The sequence below is a fragment of the Pundamilia nyererei genome, unplaced genomic scaffold, assembly GCF_000239375.1.
Source record: "Pundamilia nyererei isolate P.nyererei 1_Seehausen unplaced genomic scaffold, PunNye1.0 scaffold00010, whole genome shotgun sequence".
NCBI classification, from domain to species: domain Eukaryota; kingdom Metazoa; phylum Chordata; class Actinopteri; order Cichliformes; family Cichlidae; genus Pundamilia; species Pundamilia nyererei.
The window spans coordinates 6,091,609-6,112,667 of record NW_005187411.1 but is presented as its reverse complement, the minus strand read 5'-3'; the positions used below and the strand labels follow the sequence as shown (position 1 = coordinate 6,112,667).

At 41.9% G+C, this 21,059-nt stretch overlaps 3 protein-coding genes across 4 annotated transcripts in view; 1 reads left to right on the top strand and 2 right to left on the bottom strand.

Annotated features, from left to right (window-relative positions):
• Positions 1–4,266, top strand: part of itpk1b (inositol-tetrakisphosphate 1-kinase b) — a 31,665-nt gene extending 27,399 nt beyond the window's left edge. Inside the window, exons 9-11 of the mRNA XM_005724003.2 lie at positions 789–856; positions 988–1,150; positions 1,686–4,266. Of these exons, the coding sequence (XP_005724060.1) occupies positions 789–856; positions 988–1,150; positions 1,686–1,954 (500 nt within the window). The 3' untranslated portion in view covers positions 1,955–4,266. The remainder of the gene's footprint in view (positions 1–788; positions 857–987; positions 1,151–1,685) is intronic.
• A 1,025-nt stretch (positions 4,267–5,291) lies between these two features.
• Positions 5,292–11,722, bottom strand: plk4 (polo-like kinase 4 (Drosophila)). Of its 2 annotated transcripts, none has more exons than XM_005724002.1 (15): positions 11,506–11,722; positions 10,536–10,631; positions 10,193–10,288; positions 9,498–9,612; positions 8,402–9,380; positions 8,238–8,326; positions 7,841–8,157; positions 7,635–7,739; positions 7,416–7,518; positions 7,159–7,308; positions 6,844–7,072; positions 6,643–6,745; positions 6,258–6,395; positions 6,065–6,171; positions 5,292–5,699 (listed from the first exon to the last, which is right to left on the bottom strand). In XM_005724002.1, the coding sequence occupies exons 1-15, from the start codon at positions 11,533–11,535 to the stop codon at positions 5,588–5,590; spliced, it is 2,769 nt and encodes a 922-aa protein (XP_005724059.1). In that variant the 5' UTR covers positions 11,536–11,722; the 3' UTR covers positions 5,292–5,587. The 2 variants fall into 2 exon arrangements, with proteins under 2 accessions (XP_005724059.1, XP_005724058.1); XM_005724001.1 differs by lacking the exon at positions 11,506–11,722 and adding an exon at positions 10,745–10,855.
• Positions 11,723–12,338: 616 nt separating this feature from the next.
• On the bottom strand, positions 12,339–21,023 carry hspa4l (heat shock protein 4 like). Its single transcript, XM_005724000.1, has 19 exons — positions 20,579–21,023; positions 19,577–19,634; positions 19,340–19,480; positions 19,072–19,194; positions 18,882–18,981; positions 18,654–18,787; positions 18,321–18,565; positions 18,152–18,228; positions 17,909–18,060; positions 17,672–17,778; positions 16,554–16,687; positions 15,967–16,163; positions 15,599–15,673; positions 15,108–15,251; positions 14,766–14,891; positions 14,539–14,646; positions 13,902–14,021; positions 13,306–13,467; positions 12,339–13,216 (listed from the first exon to the last, which is right to left on the bottom strand). The coding sequence occupies exons 1-19, from the start codon at positions 20,683–20,685 to the stop codon at positions 13,025–13,027; spliced, it is 2,502 nt and encodes an 833-aa protein (XP_005724057.1). The 5' UTR covers positions 20,686–21,023; the 3' UTR covers positions 12,339–13,024.
• Positions 21,024–21,059: the final 36 nt, after the last annotated feature.

Sequence of the window (21,059 nt, the reverse complement as noted above, 5' to 3'; positions counted from 1 at the left end):
CAGAAGCATTTGCATGGCAGCCTTAATAAGATGTGTTTAAAGTATCTAAATACTAAGAAAAGGTCCTTCGGTCTGGTGTATCCTCTATTGAGAAAATTCAAAACAACATACTGTCAGAGGGTTCATGGAAATAAGCAAACAGTATAACTGGCAGGCAAGGTTGTTCATTTTTAAAATAATTAATAATTTGCTTCCACTTCATGCCCTAACTTGCTGATATTTTTAAAATTTGAATAACAGACTGGTAAACCCACAGCTGATGTCTGACATAAGGCTGCAGGAATAAAGCCGCCTTGATCTGAAGTTGTTTTCTTGCATAAACAGTCTGTTTAGTTCAGGATCATGAGCTACATATTAAACTGATTGTTTGCATTGGTTACAGTTCCTCGGGCTAAGTACTGCTGTTTTGCAGCCTTTATGATTATCAATAATTAATCCTACCTTTAGTCACAAATATTGAAAGCCTTAAAAAATGTAGAAGTCACTGTGGGGACAGGAAGAGAACATGTATAATTGGACATGATGAGGAACTAATCTCAACGAGTCAGCATTTTTTGTCACATTTTTAGACTTAAATAGGTTTCTCAATAATGAAGTTATATTTTTCACCAGTTCTTATGTTGTATTTGATCTACATGAAAGTGTATGGTAGGAACACATGGAGCGAACATTTTCCATTGATGTCGGAAAAGTGATTTGGGAACTAATTCTTTGGGAGTTTCTTATGTTTCGTGTAGTCAACACTCTTTAAAATTCCGCCTCACCCTTTCCCTTTGTTTCTGCTTCAGACAGGAGAGCCATTTTCTTCAACAGCCACAATGTTTCCAAACCAGAGTCGTCCTCAGACTTGACCTCGGTACGTCCAAAATGTCACTGAATGAAATGTCATCTCGTTTCTTTTATAATGTCTTTGTTCTTTTCAGGGCCACAACCCTGACTTTTAAAGGCTGTGTAGCTAATGCACATTTTAATATTTGTTTCACCCAGAGAGAGAACGTGGAGGGAGTGTCTCAGCCACCCAGTGATGATGTCATCAGAGAATTGTCCAGGTCATTGCGAGAAGCACTGGGCGTGTCCCTGTTTGGCATCGATGTAATCATCAACAATCAAACAGGCCAGCACGCCGTCATTGACATCAATGCATTCCCAGGTAGGCACAGCCTCAATCTCACAGACACACACACATAAATCATCTTCTTTAAAGTATCTGCTCATTAAGTGGAAAATAAACCTCCGATTTTACTGGGAGTTATAATGAATCCATCCTTAGAGCAGCCTTCACCTGTGTAATCCTAAACTGTTTAAGCTACAGGTTCTGCTAACTGCATTTCTGCTCTTATTAACCACAAGAGAGCATGAAGCTTGTGCAGAAAACCTTAAACCTGCATTCTTTCTAATGGCCAGCAGGGGGCGACTTCTGTTTTTGCAAGGTGTATGGAAGCGTATGGGAACATAGACCTAGGCTCTTTTGAGCTATGACCTCAGAAACATCTTTAAGTATGAGTCTTATTTTAATGTAATATGAAGTTCAGGGTCCTTCTGGACACTAAAGGGAAAATTCTTTTATGTTCCCTTTAGTGTCCAGGAGCAGCTTTATAAGAACAGTTTAGGTAGAATATTGTTTATTTAGCACACAGCCAGAAGTCACTGCTTTTCTTCTTCTTAATATTGCCTTCTCTTTCCAGGTTACGAGGGCGTCCCCGAGTTTTTCAACGACCTCCTTAACCACATCAGCAGCGTGCTTCAGAGCCACAACCCTGACTTTCCTCCTGCAGGCGAACAGCCCAAAAGCCTCCCGGTGAGCACCACGGTACCCAACACTGCCCCGCCAGCCCCGGGCTGCTGCAGCATGCTGGGAAAAGAGCTGCAGAGACTGGGCTGCAACTCTGCTATGTCACCCAACTTCCAGCAGCACTGTGTCTCCACGATAGCTACCAAGGCTTCCTCCCAGTGACTGACTTTCTTTTTTTTCTTTTATTTTCTTTCTCTCCCATCCCCTTACCTCCCTATTTGATCCCTGAACAAATAACGGATGACAGTGGTGATAATAATAATTAATAATCATAGTAAATATGATGTTAATGATGATAATATATCTAATCAAGACACAAACCTTTTTCCTATATAGTTATTGGAAATAATGGTGATTGGATGTAAGCTTTTTTTCCCTCTGCCTTTTTTTCTCTCCTCGTTTTGTCTAATGAGACTTTAACAGTACTGTAATGTGAGCTTTGGGAACTTTTGTCTAATAGCTGATTTTATTTTTCTCTCTCTTGCGTGAGGTCTCTGTGATGAAAGGGTCCAGAAGAGGTAACTAATTAGAATGGCCGAATCAGGACTGGAGAATGATGTGCCACTAGATGTGCAATGTATGATCCCTTGTATCTCTCTCACACTCACTTACACACAGGCACATTTACACTGTGGCCAACTGTGCCAGTGATGTGTGTTTGTATTCTGGTCAATACCACTGAGTGCTACGTGCAAGGGCGTAGAGAGAGGAGGCTTTTGGGCATTTGAACACTACTCCACAGATCCCAGGTTGCTATGTGACTGTGGCCAATCGACTGCAGAGAGTGATGAGATTGTTTTATTGGTTTAAACAAACAGGGGAGCAGTGTTTTGTTTTTTTTCTTTCCCGAGTGCCATTAAATATAATTTGAGTGTAGGAGGAGAAAAGAAAAAGAGCATTATTTTTCAAATCTTAAGAGGATAAAATCTCCATGACCATGTGACCAAGTTTCTTTTCGTAATGATTGTTATGGTGTGTGGGTGGGGGTGTTTTTCTGTGTGTTAGATAAACAAACTACATCCTTTTTGAGTCGCAGTTTGAGTCGCTCCAGTGCAGGAAGATGAGGATCACATTCCCATGTTATCTGTCTGTGGATGTTTTCCGAGAAATTCCATGATTTTTCAGAATTCCAGTGGGGGTTGTAGTCTCCTTAAACAGACTCCCCAAGTGTCTTCACTGCTTGTATCTGTCACGCGAGCAAACTGAGGCAAACTTGACCGACGGACAGACTTGGGGCTGCTGTGTAGCTTGTCACTTGGGATTAATAAGAAAATCAGGTGTGTGTGTGTGTGTGTGTGTGTGTGTGTTTGAATACCCAACTAAAGTGAGTATTCATCTGAACAGTCTGAGATAATTGAGTTATTTGTTCAGCTTTATTGTCTCTCAGCGCTTCTTCCAGTTAACTAAACCAACAGTCCAATCCACTCATGTGCTTCAAACCTTATTCTCTGACCTGTCTGCTGTTCCAGCTGCTGTATTTGTGTCACATTTTAAGTGAAGGGAGTAGGTGGAGGTCCAGCTGTCGTTCCCAGTGTTCACTGTGATTTTTTTTTTTTTTTTTTAACGAGTTTGTTAAAATCTTATAATGTCCTTACATCTACTAAGAGCAACTTTATTTTATTGAGATTTTATGGGGGAAATGTTTTATATAAATGGAAAGCAGTGATGTTTTTGAAAAAGTGGGGATTTACGTAGAGGGACGGTAAAATTCTGGGTCTTGCTGTTCAGGTGACGTGAAAGGGACAGATCAGCTGAGCGGTTGTTGCATCCCTCTAGCATCTAGTGGGAAATGAGTGCCAACCTGCAGCAAATACAGATTACTGCGTTCCTTCTCTTGTCCCAGAGAGCTCCCCTTGCTGTTTTCTTTCCTCCATCAGCATCCAAGGGAACCCACCGTCCTCTTGCTTGCCCTGTGAGCGGATATATTTGTGTCATTGCGGCCACCTCACCAGCATCTCTCTGGGACAAAAGAAGAGCGACGGCACAGTGGAAGTTGGCCTTCGCTACATGTGTAAACAACCCTTCTGAGTATCCTGGTTTTGATTTGCCTTCAGAATGTAGTGAAGCAACAATAAATTCAAAAGTACCACACCAGGTTAAAATGAGTCTAGGTGTTTCCTCACCTAGGAAGCTGTGGTCGAGTCCCTGTTTAAATTGGAAAAGGCTGAGTATCTGTGTACGCCACTATACTGTGTCCTATCTCGTGTTCTTTACTGTGCTTCTAAATGGGAAATATAAATGGTTAATCCCACTCTTGGTCATTTCTGCAACCCAGATGGTGTCATCATGCTCCTGGCTTCCACCTGAATGTGTACTTCTTGGGTGTCTTGTACAGTACGTGTATATGCGCCTATGCTTACATCCGTACAGTATGTCGTTTTGTATCGGTTCTGTAATCGAGAAGAATCCTCAATTTTGTGACTTTTTTAATTAAATGGCCAATTCAACAGGGCAAAATAAACATGTGAAACTACTCTGGGTGTGTTTCACTGCTTTTTTTTTTTCTTAAAGTTTTACAACAATCATACTCAAGTGATTCACCTGCTTATAAGAGAGTCGGAGATTTGAGTCCGCAAGGATATCTTTTTGATATAGCCATGTGCGTATGAGTGTATGGGATGGATAAAAAGCACTTCCAGTACATAAAATGTGTGAGTATAGCTTGTAGTGCGAAGTGCTTTTAGCCATCACTAAGAGTGAAAAATGGCTCCACTATTTACATCATGTAGACGACAGTTTAGTTTTATTTTTAAATAACTTGCATATTTAATGGTTTGCCTTCCTTCTATATAAATGACAGTTGACAAAAGAATAGTAATATGATCCTTGAAAGTTTACCCAAAATACACTATTTTATCTCAAAACAAAACATCCACTCTAATGACTTTCTATTACTCTGTATCCTAGATATTAAATTAGTGCAGTTTAGCTCTTAGCTCCCAAATCCTTTAAAATCTATAAAGATGCTTCATTGAGCTAATCGGTGATGGGTTTGTATTATATGAAATGTCTTAACCAAATAAAACCAAAGCAGTTTCTGTGTGGTATTTTGGTCTGGAAAAATTTGAATGATGCAAGAATAACGAGTTAGTAAGAGGTCTTGGTGAATACCATTTATGTTTAACCGCTAGCAGGACTCCACGTACATCGACTGAAATAATTAGCACCGCATTTCCAAAAGGAGCTCGTCTGGATGCAAATATTTGAGCACCAAAGAAATCGGTATTTACTTTTCTTCCTGTACCATGTGAATTATCAGGGCTCTAACACTTCAGGTCCACTGATTTTAAGTGACAGACTTTACTTTGAGTAACTAACCTCATTTTTCTCCTTTAGATATAAAGAGAGGTAACTGCCAGCTAAGTTTCAGTTATATTACCATAACTATGCTTATGAATTCTCTGTTACTGAAACCATAAACTGGCTATAAATACTTTAATTTCTTTTATACACAGTTCTGTCATAATACGGAGTGCAAAGAGAAGACTGCAAAAGAAAGTGCAGCGATCCTCCACCCGGCCTCCAGATGTTTTATTGTTTCAGCGTGTATCGGTCGCACATTTCATAGTAGTAGGAAACAGTAAAAAAAACAAGACACACAAACACTAAGTTTTCCAACAGGGCTAATGTAGACACTATACAAAATAGCTGCTTATTAAAATAAAAATATATCTTTTCATAATCTCAGTCTTCTGTACATGTAAAAACAACACAAATAGAAGATATTTACAAGAAGAGAAATGACGGTTTCTAATGCTACTTCCAGCTTTTTGACAGGCCTCTATACACAAGGTGTTAATGGGACTGCAGGTGACGCGCTGCCGGGCTCGCCAACAGGCCGAGAATGGTCGAGAGACAGTGAAGCTTTTCCTTAACGTGCTCGGGCAACTTCTCGTTCTCCTTATACCTGCAGAGAACACACCACTTCTTACTTTTTGTACCATACAAATACACTGCGGCTTCTTCTGTGTGGAAAGCTGGCCAAAGATCCAGCAAATAACAAGCTCTGTATTTTTATTCTCGGGCTACTTTGTCCTCCACTCTGCGTCTGTTACAGCACTCAGTTCATCAACTGTGTGAAACAAGCCATTCAGCTCCATTTCCATTATCTTTAAGAAAACTTTCTTCTGATTGGCTGCCACATGCAAACAAAAGATGTGAACAGGTGGATGGGGCTTCTGAAATGGCCATATTAAAAACTTCTACTCTCACAAAAGTTTTTAAAACAGCTCTTAAAGTGAACACAGAAGACATTTCTAATGTATTTCATACCTGGTGATCTTCCCTTCTGGACACGTGTAGGTGATGCAGGAAACTCCTGCCTGAACCACCAGCTGAGAACCATCGTTGAACTGCACCCAAACCTCTCCGCTCGTCAGCTACAAACAAACAAACAAGGATTTGGTTTTTGTCAAAGTGTCAATTCACATTCCCAGTCTTAAAATATTAATTAGTCATCTATTACCTGGGACGCCCATCCAACATTTGGCACAAATATCGACTTGACCACCTTTCCTGTGCTCTGGATGAGGTCCTGTCGCACTGGGGAGCTTTTCTTACTCAGGCTGGCTGTGGTGAAGTCAGACCCATCGTAGGAAATCATCTAGAAATAAATCAGTAAAAATCAAATGCAGATCTCATCACGGCCTGCACACCCACACATGACTCCAGGTGCTGTTTTTATGTTTTGATTTTTTCACTATTAGTCTTCTGGTTGTACTGTGGAAAGAATCCGTCTGCCTGAAACCAGTGAACACTGCATACATGACATGTTTTTGCCTGAGACGTCTCAGCGTCTGGTGTGGAAATCCACATTATTCTTCATTTTATCCTGTAATGTCAGAACTTACCGAAGGAGTGATTTGTGGAGGTTTAGGAGGTGATGCTGTATCTGGAGGAACCGGGTGCGAGGGCGCAGACGATGAGCCTGGAGCGTCTGAGCTGACGGGTCTCCTGGGAAGTAAAAGAAAACAAACATTTGTCACGCAAGACGAGAAATATAACAAAAAGAAAGGAAAGCTGTCACGAGGTGGCCAGAATTTTCCTGTCACCTGCCAATCGTTATGGGGAAGAAAGGGACGTCCTTGGTGCTGCGCTGCTCCTCTGCAGTGATGGCGGCCTCGAGAGATAAACACATGGCGTGGCCCTCGTCCGACAGCTCCACATACCTCCGGCACTCCGGGCTCAGGCCGCTCAGCCCCGCCTCGCCCTTCACAGTGTACGACTTCCCGCTCTTCTCCACCACTCGCACAAGTTCGGACGTCTTGTGGGTCTTTGCGCCTGCACGATGCAGTTTTTACACGTTAATTTAGACTCATCAGCTCAGCCACCTCATTACTGACGTTCAGCAAACACCTCGGACTCACCATCATAAAAGCAAACTTCCAGGTCCGCGTTAGGAGAGTTCTCCATCAGCATGACCTTGGCATACTTGGTGTAAAGGGTCACTTTAGGAGTCTTGGATTTAACAAGCTGAACAAACTTGGAGGCATACTGGTACTTTTTCCAGTATTTCTCTGTGACAAAAAAAGAAAGAAAAAAAAAAGCTCAATTACAATTTTATTTCACTTTTTTTTTATTTTATTATCTGATATTAATGGGTGGGATGCATCCGTCAGAATACCTGGAAGATCCTCGTAGCTACAAATGAGAATATCTTCTGGAGGAGCTGGCGGGCAGTCCAGCACAGGAAAACCCTTTCCACCATTAGGCTGGTATATCGTCACCTACAGCAGATGGTCATAATAAGCCACAACTTACAAGACTGAAGATTTTTTTCAAACATGGAAAGATTTATTAAGTAACTGCATGATAAATGCTGATTGCCCTACAGAAACTGTACCATTGAGCCATCACAGGAAATCCGGAGGACTTCTTTGACTCTTTCTTGACCACTCTGACATTTTAACAGCTCCATACAAACTTCACCCGTGTCCAAAATGCTCACCTGGATAGAAGACAAGAAAAAAGATGAGATATCTAAAAATATATCCACTGTTCACACAGAAATTTTTAAAAAAGGAAGAAAAAAAAAGATTAAAATCTTACAACAGCATTTTTGGTCTTCTGTCTGATCGGCTTCAGTCGGGAGGCGCACAGAGGCGGGATTACGTCTCTCAGCGTTTTCTTCGGCTTATCTGTACTGGGTTTGGTTGAAGAGAGCTTTAACTCTCTGTCAGGAGGAGGTTGGAACTCTAATCCAGGGATATTCTCCCTGTATGAGTCGGAGTTGGAAAGAAGCTGGTGGTGCAGGTTGGGGTGAAGGTTCGCGCCTCGGCTCATGGGCTTATCTGACCAGGAGTTGTGAACGCCTAAAGGTCCTCTACTGCTGTGGGCGCTGCTATCTGCGGACCTCTGTCCAGAGGCTGAGAAAGAAAGCAAAACTTTTGGAAAACTTTGTAGTCATGATTAAAACAACCAAAAGAGCACAAAAGTGTTATTTTACCTTCAGTGTTGAGCCAATTAGAAACTCCCTCTAAGTCCTGAAATTGCAAATTTGGTGGAAGTGCGGTCTCTGTGGAAAAATACCCAGAACTGAAATAGAGAGTGTCATCTGTTAGTCTCAATAACCTGAGAGAAAAAAAGATTATCAACAGACTGACTGCTTACTTTGCTGGCTGCTTGACAGGTGGAGATGGGAGTCTTCCGTGCTCTGAAAACGGGTGTGGAGTGGAGGACACGGGGAAGACTGGGCGTCCTATACCAGCCAGAGTCTCCTCTGAGTGGCATCGCCCCAGCTCAGCATGAGTTGAACCTGTTGAAGTGGACATGGGACGGTCTGAAGAGTGAGCCCTCCTCAGGTAGCGAGAATGAGGCTCTCCGCTTTCTACACCGTGAGCCGCCCTGCTCCTGCCCTCTCTGTTGAACCTTTCCAGCGGATGCTGCTGCTGCTGCCACTGGTCTCCATCCTCAAAACAGGCACTGTTGGGCTGGCGTGGAAGGCTTGGGATGGGTGCCATGCGATTAGGCAGAGCAGAGCCTATCATGTGCTTGGTTCGCTTCTGGAGGCGACTGCCGCTGCTGGCAGAGGTGGAGGAGGTGTAGGCTGTGGAGATGGTGGCAATGCCACTGTCAATGGACCCGTCATCCCCAAGCCCCAGCTCTTTGGTCCTGACCAGCAGGCTCTGGGTCATGAATGGGTGGTCCAGTACTGCAGAGAGGCTGGGTCGCTGGGCGGGGTCTTTCTGCAGCAGCTGATAAATTAGGTCCTGAGCCTCCAGAGAAACATGGGTAGGCATCTCATAGTCCCCGAGAACCACTTTGGACAAAGTGTGCTTGACTGTGTCTGTGTCAAATGGAGGGCGACCCATCAGGAAAGCATAGAACATGCATCCCAGTGACCAAACATCTGATTCCAGCCCGTGGGCGCTGCGAGTGGCCACCTCTGGGGAGATGTAGTTTGGTGTGCCACACATGGTGAAGTGCTTTTCATTTGGGAGTTTGAGCTGAGTGGCCAGGCCAAAGTCTGCAATCTTAATGTTCATGTTGCTGGTCAGCAGAAGATTGGACAAAGTTAGGTCTCTGTGCAAGATCCCATGAGTATGTAAATAGAGCATCCCTTTCACTGTTTGGTCCATGAAATGTCTCGCTGTGGGGCGAAAATAAAGTTGTTGTTGGGGTTTGTTTTTTTTACAGTAGTAGCAACTCACAAAGCTGACAACACAACTCATATTTAGGCTTCTAAACAAAAACACATGTGCCTGACCTTCATCTTCAGAGAAAGGCATCTTTCGCTCTTTGAGGTACCGACTCATCTCTCCATTGTGGCACATCTCCAACACTAAATACACATAGTTGCTGTCCTCAAAGTAGTTGTAAAGCTTTCACAAAAACAAAAGACATAACAATATGATTCATTTACCATCGTCTCAAAATATGGAAACATTGAGAAAGAACAAAATATAGAATATATCTGACTGGATTTTAAAATGATTGTACTACTGTGGTCCTGAAAGCTGTGTCAGTGGGACCACCACTGCCTGCTTTCCTGGTTAATCTTTAAAGCTGAAGATTAGCCAGACTACTGATTAAGTGAAGTGGAAACAAATCGGTGGAGCGCCTACACAAAGTACTATCAAGGACGCCCTGTATAACCATGACAACAATACAGAAAGCTGATATATGCATCATCAAACACAACAGTCCCACAAAGACACAGGAATCCCTACAGCTACAGCACTGGTGTTAACTTTAACTGTAAATCTCACACTAAGCAAGCATTCACACGTTTCAAATTATTAAAGTGCATCATTAAACTGTGTGTGATGCATAAAAAAAAAACAGAAAATGTATATTGTATAGATACACTACAGGAGAAGGCAAATTTAAATAAACAGCAGGGTTGGTGTTGTGTATCAAGCACCTTATGGCAAAAAATCATCTGTGGCTTGTCAGCGTTACCTCCAGTATGGAAGGATGCTTCAGTCGGCAGTGAATCTCCACCTCGTTCCTCACACGTTGGACCATGCCGGCTTTGTGCATTGCTTTTTTGTCAATCTGCAGATGGGAACAACAGAGATAATTATACACCTGCCACTCATTGGCTCAGCGTGGCATGTTGTACAGTTTGGTTTGATCCTAATAATCAGTTTCCCACCCACAATGGCAACGAAACACTGAGAGCTCATCTGTGGGGCGGGTCAAGAGACCACAAGAACCCCACGGGAGGCAACATATGTCATAACCCAGTAGTTCCAAGTTTACAATTTTACAGCATCACTGATAAAGATGTAGATTATCTCACCGTTTTGATGGCAACCTCCAGACCAGTCTTCACCGATTTGGCCCGGTAAACACACGCAAAGGAGCCCTTCCCGAGCAGAGTGAGGACCTTGAAGTCCTGCGTGCACAAAAAGAGAAGTTGTACAAACAACGCATCTGCAGGAAAATGTGAGCATGATTTCATTTTTAAATTTAAATCCCACGGGAAGCGAGAGCTTTAAAAGCAAACACCTCGATCCTCGACTCCTGATCATAACAAAAACCTCCTTTCTCATCTCTGCTAGCATGGGAGTCAGCAGTCAGGTTGTTAAAGCCATGGCGAAGAACTTGGTCAAACATCCTTCCCGTAACCTACGACCTGCTGGATTGTTCTCTACAACCACCAACGACTCCACACGGGAGAAATCCACCCACAACAAACGTTAACTGCCAAACAAGCCACTAACACCTGACGCCGTCATATGGCCAACCAAAACCTTTAATTATCCCGGGTCTCTTCCCGCTAATGAGGACCCACTTGTAGCCGTTTCCAAGCAGCATGACGGGTCCCCAAACTGACGCGACACAACAATGTCTGTCCTGGGGGAGCATGGTTGCACACCCGCAGAGACGATGTTGACATTTTCTACTACATTAACTACTACTACCACCACTACTAGTACTACTAAATAACAATAACAATAATAATAAGTAGAAGAAGAATACATTTAGGCAATCGTAAAGAGCGATATCTTTACGACACGTGAAACAAGCTAAAAACGAAAAACTGAACTATCGCCTAGTAATTGATTTTAAGTAGTATAATATCTAGCTATGACTAAATAAAAGTTTAACATATCCCCATTATATTAAGCAAACTGAGTGGTTTTTTTCCTTCTCAGTGCGATATTGTTTAGCTAACTTGTAACTCCAGCCTTTGACTTGACACGAGAACAAGCCATCAGTCCGAGTGGACGCTAGCTTGTGGGCGTTAGCCCAACAAAAGCACTCACCTCAATTTTATCTCCGATCGAAACACTCATCGTGGCGGCTTTTCGCCTCGCAGACGCGTGCAGGTTTGTAATAATGTTCCCCGATAGGCAGAGTGCATGGATAGCCGCTACAGGAGTCCTCACACGACGAATAAATGTTGTTCTCGCGTTCCCCTCCAAAACTTTGCCATATCTTCCATTTTGAAAATATCCGCCCGTTACTCCGTGACTACGTCACACCCCGCGTCACTTGACAACATTAAGCTTTGCCACGCCTCCTCCAAGCGCCCCGTGGCTGCGAAGGAGTTACATGAAGCTTCAATGATCTACATTTAATTTAATATCAGGGGTCGTCCAGACACAGGAACTGCATATATGGAATCAGCTACTACTTTTAAAATTATAAATTTAAATGATACGTGTATTATTAAAGGAAATGTTATCTAATCGTGAATTAATCCAGTAACTTTCTTTTAATTTTTTTAAATCAGCTTTAATCACAGGACTCGACCTCTCATTTGTCTTGGTTTGCTGACAAAGAAAGTTTGTTTTAAAACAAAAATGGAGAACCATAATGTGCAGTAAAGGCAAAACATTCCTCACAGTAAGAGGATCCTGGGTTTAAAGTAACCTGAGGTACTTTCTCCCTGGACTCATGTTCACTCTGCGGGATCTGGTTTCTTAGGCCATCTATAAACATTACAGGTTAATGCATGTTTAAGAGTAAATGACTGTTACAAATGACTTTCAATATATATATATATTGAAACTTTCCATATCACATCTGAAAACATAAGTACAGCACAGATGGCCACTTTCTTCTGAAAATCAATCATTTCACACGTACAAATTTGTCTTGCAGACAAATGCGTTTATTCTTTCCCCACCTTCAATTAAATATGGAAAAATGCAAGAAAAAAAAAAAAAAAAGGAAATAGGCAACCAATCACTAAAGGAAACTTGGTATATGAGCATTTCCATTGTAACACTAGAATGTGTTCTCTATGTACATGTCTATGCTGGCTGCTTTTGTTTACTAAAATAATATTTACAGTTTGTAGACACGGACATATCTCTTCGAACTCGTTGAATACAAATATAATTTGTATTATTGTATACTAACTAAAAGGTTTGCACTAGCAGTGGCATGGACAGCACTGTCTATTTCTCTTATGGGTGATATTGGACACTTAAGAGACACGTGGAATGCAAAACACAAAGCGTACCTTCCTGTGAGATACGAAGGAATCGGTTTTACGACAGACTCATATTTTCATCTATTGTGGCATTCTTTAATTTTTTTAGTATGGCAAACCTTTGAGAGACTAAAGCACACCAGTGTCACACGTAAGGATGAAAACAAAAAACCTCAAATGGTAAAATCCAATGGGAGAGGACACAAAAAAAAAAACCAGATCCACATAAGTGGTTGATGAGGACTGAGAAATGTTCCCAGGTGTTGATTTTTCTGCGCCTGTCTAGATGCCGTGTGACGGTAAACGCGTTGATGGTTGCGGAGTCTGCGCGTCGGACACAGATCTCAGTCCACCTCCATCTCTTTTGTGCCCGGCTTCGTCTGCTGGCTCCCCTTTGCTTCCCTCTTTCCTTCCGCTCCTCCCTGCTTAGCCGTCGGGCCGTTGTGAGCTCCGCTGGTTTGGTCGTTCACCTCGGGGGCCTCCTCCACTGTGGGCTTTGGCCTGTTGATCACTGGATTACATATGTCCTCCAGCTCCTGGAGAAGAAGCAAGCAAAGGAGAATCAGAAGATGTCATTCTCACTAAAGGAAGAAGATTATTAGATCTTAAAAAGCGGATCACACACCTGGATTTTAGCGATCATGTCTGCTACTTTGACAACTGGGTCTTGAGTTAAAGCAAGTTTGCTCTGCGCATTCATCTTGCTGTTCATCCAGCCCATGCTTTCAGTCACACACTTCTCCACAGTGCTCATTTCCTCTGCACTCAAATGAAGGAATCGCTCGTCCTGGGAAAGAGTTTTTGACGAAGAAAACCTTTAGCAGGTCTAAAATGGATCTCTTTTAAAACAAAGTCATCCTATTATATTTTTCCCATAACAAAATACACTTTAAACTATATAAGCTAAAATACGAAAATAATTTAAACACTTAGAATACAAGATCAAGGATATAAACATAGTAAGACATCATCAACATATTCTCTCAGTAAAATATAAAAATAAATGGTTATTTTGTCACATACCTCAAGTATCAGTTACAGACTGTATTTCTTATAAGTGTCAAGTCATCTATGTGTACATGTCTTATCACGCTTCCTGTTCGCATAACACAGTATTTGTAAAGCACTGCACAAAACATGCAGTTCCAAACACAAATCCTACTTCTGTCTTTTTCCTGTAAAGGAGTAATGGAAGAACATCACAGTCAGAAGAGGGCTTACCTTCTGTTTGTAGGAATCTACAAACTTCATGTAGAGTTGCAGTTTCTTTCCCAGTTCCTCAAATGCTCTCGGCCTGTCCTCATGCTCCCTGTGCCGGTCCTGAATGGGCTGGCCCAACCTCTGGAGAATAAAAAAAAATTTGCGTTAACATTGAAAGCTACTACCACTTTAAAATATTCTTACATCTTTACTCTTCATTCAACGTAACTTTTAGAAAGTTCCAAATCACAGCATAAATTACAATCTATAAGATTATATAATGAATGAATGAAACATGAACATAAAGCAACAATTCTGGGTAAAGTGCCACTGAGATTTATAAAATCAAAGGTTTATTTAAGCAAGTAATCATTAAGGAAAATATGCGTGCTAAGTAGTAGCTGTGGCTCAGGAGATATAGCAGGTCATCTACTAATCATAAGGCTGGTGGTTGTATGAATGGGTGAATGAGACATGTTGTATGAGCGAGTGCTCAAGCAGAGTAGCAAAGCGCTATATTAGAACCGGTTTATTTACTTATGTAACAAAATGGAAAATTTACATCGAATCAAATTACTAAAAGTTAGCATTTGGGGCATAAATATTTTTTTGTATGCAGTAGTCTGCAAAATCTTTCTTGTAATAAATGTAAACATACCATAAGTGCATCTAGCTTCTCCTCATAGACTTGTTTGGGTTGGTCTTCCCCATCCTCATAGAGCCACTTCTCTGTGTCCTCCAGCATCAGCGTCAGCCGGTTGCTGTCCTGTTATTAACAAACATGAAATGTTTATACAGATCAGTTCTTCATACATCGTCTCAGATATAATAGTCGTTTACTGCAACATGGGGGCTGCTATAATAGATGCAAAAAGTACTACTTACCCCCTCAGTGATGTACTTTTCATAAATCCCACAAAGTTTGTCCCGCAGATCATACACATACTCCTCCACAGCATTCTTTGCGTCGTTCAGCTCTTTCACAAGTTTGTCCTGGATAATCATCTGACGCTATGATGAAAAAATTTAAATGAATGAATAAAAATAAAAAATTACGGATGATTCAACCAAGGCGATATTACAGTATGACATTTCTGAATAAAACCTGTGCTTGTCCTGATTTTCTGTCATAAATATATTACAACAGTAGATGTTCATACATAGATATAAAATTCCTTGTATCAGAGCATGACTCGGCTTTTTCCAAAGGCCACCTGCAACACTCACCTCATACTCCACAAAGTTAGAAAGGACGTCACTGTCAAGCTGTCGAATGTTGTTGATCACAATGGGAAGATCGATACTCTTCACCTTGACTTTGGGCTTGCTTCCTCCTGCTGCTGGGTCCTGCTTCTCACCAGCTGCTCCCTCCTAAATTTGGAAACCAGAGAACACAATGAGGCCTTTTTGGATTTCCAAACATGGGGCACCTTGCCAAAATAATCATCTATTTTTTTTAGACTAATTAATACTGCATGAGTCCATCTAATTGTAGCACAGATGCATCAATGAGCAGCGCTGACATGAATTCAGCAGCTCGCATACAGAATCTGTGACAATACATGAATTACTTAATACTTAATTTAATTGAAAGCATGTCTCAACAATATCAGTATCAGGGTTCTGCTTGTCTTATTATCAATACAGTCTGATATGAGCAAGAACAAACAAGAAAAACATGCAGTTTTAAAGCATCTTTAAATCGCAGCCTGACTAACCTTACTGCTGGAACTGGCATCCTCATTCTGCGGCTCCCCTTGGGTTTGGCCTTCCTGATCCACCTGCATTTTGATCTGAGACACATACATAATTATTTTAACGAAGATTTAAGTCAGGTGTCACAGCATTAGATATTTTTCATTGCATATAAAAGATCAATTAATGATAGTATCTTTCAAAAAAACTACAAAAAAGCTGATTTTTAAGTGGCGGAAATCCACTGATAAACAATAAGGAACATACATTTTATGTGAATAGTACCCATTCTATCCAATAGCTGTTGTGCTTTAACTCTGAACGGCACAAAGAAACCGACCAGCTGACATCTGTGGCATCACAAGAGTGACTGTGGCAACAATAATCCTACCTGCTCCTCTGCTCTGCTCTCATTCTGCACCACTGGCTCTGTATCAGTTTGCATGTCCTCGCCCTCTCCTTTCTGCTTCTCAATCAGAGAAGCGCCGGACACGCTGAAGATGCCGTGGATGTTGACGCGCACTTTGACTTTCACTTTAGAGCTGTCACCATCTGGCTGGGGAACCACATTCTGTACTGAAAAAAAGCCTGGAAGCAGATGGAAAGAAAAGGACCGGCTTCTTTAATAGGACATCAACATGTTCTTGTGACAGGAAACTGGCAGTTGCATATAAAAAAAAATAAAATAAATGATATCCCACTTGAGAAAACACACCCACCCACCACATGGTGATACACATACAGTACAGATAATTATGATGTTCGGCTGAGTCACACGAGAACCTGCTTCCCTTACTCCTAATTGCCATCCAATTTGTTGGGCCAGCTACTTAGCGCACCTACATTAGCCGCCTCTTTCTGCATACTTGTGCAGCTGGTTAATAAAGGAACCTGATACATGCATACATGCAATGTCTATGTAAAACCAAGTAAGGACTGATCACTTTGATGCTAATAGAGCAGAATTAGCACCATTACCTATCCTGTGGTCGGAGTAGGGCAGTTCTTGAGGGTTGCTGTAAAAGGCTTCCAGGTCGAAGGGTTCCCTCTTGTGGAAGGTAATCACTTTGGAAAAAGGAGCAGCATGATTCTTACTGAACACCTCGCACTCTCTGTAGCACAAATTAGCCAAAAAAAAAAGCAAAGTCAGGCAATGGAAAGTAATCACAGTCAGCAGATACTGTGTCCTAGAGCTGACTCGTCTATTTGGAGGAGCAAAAAGCAGTAAGTATACATACAGTGGCCTCCATAATGTTTGAGACAAAGACAGTTTTTGTGTTTTGTACATCAGTCAATATGTGATTGAAGTGCAGACTTTTAGTCTTTAGTAATGAAAAAGGTCACTAGATTAATGCCCATATAATCAACTCTTATCTAGACCTCTTAGGTATTTATTATATTTTCGATTTACAGTACTGTGCAAAAGTCTTGAGCCACCCCTCATGTTTTTAAAAGTGGTCTTAAGCAATAGTTCTTCAGGCTTTCTGAAGGTCTTTCCTTTCAAAGTTCTTCTTTGGACACTGGCTGCTTCTTCCCTCATTTTCAGTTCAGTCACTGACAATTTTCAGAATGTTTTTATTTACTGAACCAGTTACACTGACCTATGAATCACTCTAGCATGAAAACACCACCTAACTCAGGTGACGAATCGATGCTGTATCTACACATAACAGACAACTTAGCAAAGGACCAGTTTTAAATGGTATTTTTGGGCACTTTGTTACCATCAGAATGGTGTGCAGGGTGTCCTTAAAAAAAAAAAAAAAAAGTGACAAGTGGAGCGCAGGAGAAAAAGGTGACAGGCATAAAAACCATCTACAGAAGAAGAAAAGTCATGTCCTTTCCAAGTCCCCTCATCTTTACTGAAATGAACTAAACTGCTGAACCTATTTCCATTTTTTCTTACAAAATATAAAGAATTGAAAGTTAAAGATTGAATTGAAAGCGGTTTAAGATTTTTGCACAGTACTGTAGGTTAGGACTACCCTATAAACAGGGTAGAAATACATATATTTGTGTATACATAAACCAGTTTTTGTCCTCCAGACACATAATCACAAAAAACACTGTCTCTTGTAGAGTGGTGCTATCTTTACCCCAATCCATCCTCTGTGGGTGATTTCCAGCGCATAGTAATCGGGAAAGGAACCACATCAGTGATAGAGAATTCCCGAACCTTAAATGCTGGTGACAAAATTGCGCACTACACAGACACATACGCACAAGCAAAACCACAAAGACGAACACATATTTACTCCATTTTATCACTACTATTTTTTTTCATATTACATTGGAAAGAAATACTGGGTGTTAATATCGGAGGATCTTCCAACCTGCAGTGCACAGCCTCTTGCTACAGCTTCGTCTGCATTGAGTGTGGTGCTGATGTCTTTGCAGAAGAACTTGGCGATCCTCTCTTTGATAGCCGGGATCCTTGTGGCTCCTCCAACTATCTCCACTGCACAGATATCATCCCGACTCAACTCTGCCAGACAAAACATACACATTCCTGAGCAGATTCTTCCTTTGTGTAACATTAATATCAATTAATTAATTAATAACTCTAAGGGGCGTACTTGATTGTTCAAGGGCCGATTTCAATGGAATCTCAACTCTCATGAGATACTGAGCACACATCTCTTCAAAGTGTAACCTGGAGGATTTAAACATTGGGAAAAAAACAATTTAGATATCCACATTAAGTGTGCTTATTGAGATGAAAAACAAAAACAAATAGGTTTTTACCTGTTCATCCTGCTGGAAACATCAATGTCATTCATGAAGCACTCTATGTTTAGAGGCAGGTCGGAGGAGTTGGCACTCATGAGCTTCTTCAGTTTCTCGCACTCCTGGTATAGCCGCAGCACAGCCCTCGGGTTGTCCCTCACGTTGAGCTTGTACTTGCTCTTAAACTCCTCGCAGAAGTAATCTACCAATGCCTCATCAAAATTACGCCCTCCAAGGTATGGATCAAATGCTGTGGCAAGAACCTGACGCACCAGATTGATACGGAGTTTAGAATTTAAGAACAAAAGAGCAGATGCAGCTGGAGGACGAGAAGGAAGGCAAAAGGCTAACCTTGAGTTTGCCTTTGTGGAAGGCAGTGATAGACACCTGGAATGACGAATGCCCCATGTCCACAAATACCACGTTTCTCGGCCTCTCTTCTGGTGTAGGAAGGTCTTGCTTGTAGATCCCATAAGCCAAAGCCACTGTTCATAGACAAGACATTTATTTTCAACCCTTACGTTCCATGTTTGACTATGGCCACTTCATAAAGTTACTAATGTATCCAAGAACACCGACCTGCAGTGGTGTCATTAATTAGCCGCAAGCAATTCAGCCCTGCAATCTGAGTTGCATCGAACACCGACCGCCTTTCAGCATCTGTGAAAAAACTTGGGACCTGTAAAGCAGAGCACAAATCTTAATGTTCTCCTCAAAACCGCGTTCTGAATTACACCGACAAGTCTTGTGCACCGTTTTCATCACTCACAGAGATGACACAATCCACCACCGGCTTCTTCAGGGCGCTCTCTGACGTCTCCTTCAGCTTGGTGAGCAGCATCCCCGTGATCTGCTCAACTGTGAACACTTTATCCTCGTCCAAGTAACGCACCTAGGAACACTCAAGCATTTAGGGAGACCCGAAGCAAATTAAAAACCAAAAGGGTGAAGGTGATCGGTTGCTTGGAAGTTGATGGAAAAAGCAAAGATGGGGGGAAAAAAATGGGAAGTGGTGAAAAAGATGTAAAGTACTTTACCTTAATTCCAGTGGTTCCATTGGCCAGCTTATGCAAGCTGTAAGGCAGTTTAGGTCTTTCTGCTTGGATAAATGGGTCATCGAATGCTCTGCCGTGGAACTTTTTGAAGCCATGGACTGTATTTTTGAAGTTTGTTATAATCTGAAAGAAAGGAAATACTTAGCAAAGATTAAAAAAAGACAACTGTTTGAAGATGTAATGTGTCTGCCAAAAATAAAATTTCATGGATGATCTTACTTGACTTTTGGCTGCATTTCCAATCATGCGATTTTTGGAGGCCAAAGACACACAGGCCCTTAATGGGAAACAAACAGAAGTAATCCTGTTAACAGATGTGGCGTACGAAGAAGAACTGCAATTTCGATGGCTGCCATCTGAAATGTTGAGCATTGCCATGAGGGATAGTTCACAGGGGAGAGTGTCTGAACAAGAACTACAAACTAGGGCAGTGAGACATAGCAGATCACCTTGAAAATTAAGCTTTTTCTATCCAAAATAAAGAGAGAAAAAAAACAGGAAAATCGTTGTGTTTAATGACAAAGACCAACGCTTCTCCTCACACAAGGATTCATTTCACATTGGCTAGCAGTGACAAGTCACTCCCTAGCTTCACCTTGCCACAGAAAAATATCCTCATGCACTTAAAGGTGCAATGCTCCTCTCAGTCTCCTTTCCACGGATGCTGCAGCAAATTCAGTTTACAGAAACGGAGACCCACTTGGAGATGATTTGTTTCAGTCCGCCAAGTTGATTCCTTACATTCACCCTGGGATTTAATCCTCTGTCACTTCTGATCAAGCACTTGCATGCGTTAAAGATGCAGTTTGTAGACGGGCCTTAACTGACGCATTATCGTTATACCATGTCAAAACCTATTCGTTATCCTTTGATGTCTGTACAGTATGCAAACACTTTAAAAACGCATATTAAACAAAATAACATGTACAAGTAGGTTAACTGAGTCAGCTTGTCGTGCACTGCGCAGCTCGGTGGTGATAGCCAGGAGACATCTCAACTACCTACAAAAATAAACTGTTATTTAAAAAAGACCTATAATAACCTGCTGTGACGGGAAATGAACTAAGGCCGCATCACTACCGCCGCCACCATCCCTGCTGCCTTCCTGTGCATCACACAGCTCAGTCAGTGCGCCTCCAGTTGCAAACATTGCGTAACAAACTCACAGGCAGACCACACTTACACGGCGATGATGTCTGTCAATATTTCGGCTATACTTACGGCGTGCATCTGTCACTGTGTTCATTGGCAATGGTTTCAATGCCACCGCTCCTGGCCACAGCGATGTAACAATTTTGGAAACCCACATCAATGCCTACCACTGACATATTGAGCGCTCTTAAATTCACCCAAGTTATCCTCCGCAAATGACCGCACTCACACCTAGGAGGAAGGGGGAAAAATAACACACAATGGCGGTCTGTTCCTAATTTTAAATTTATTTAAGCGTGTCGTCCGCTCTGAAAATATACGACACGGCTAGCCGAGCGTGCACTAACTGAATTACTAGCTGTTATGTAAGTAAAGCTGTTTATAGCAAACTCATTCAGTGTAATCCCAGAAAGCAATGATGTCCAGAGCGGATTCTCCCACTCCCAGGCAGCCCTAACATCACCCAGCGGCTCCGACTGACTGTATCTCCTCGGACCCGCCCACGTACGCCTGTGATTGGCTGCGTCACACCCAATGTCCTTACGTGATT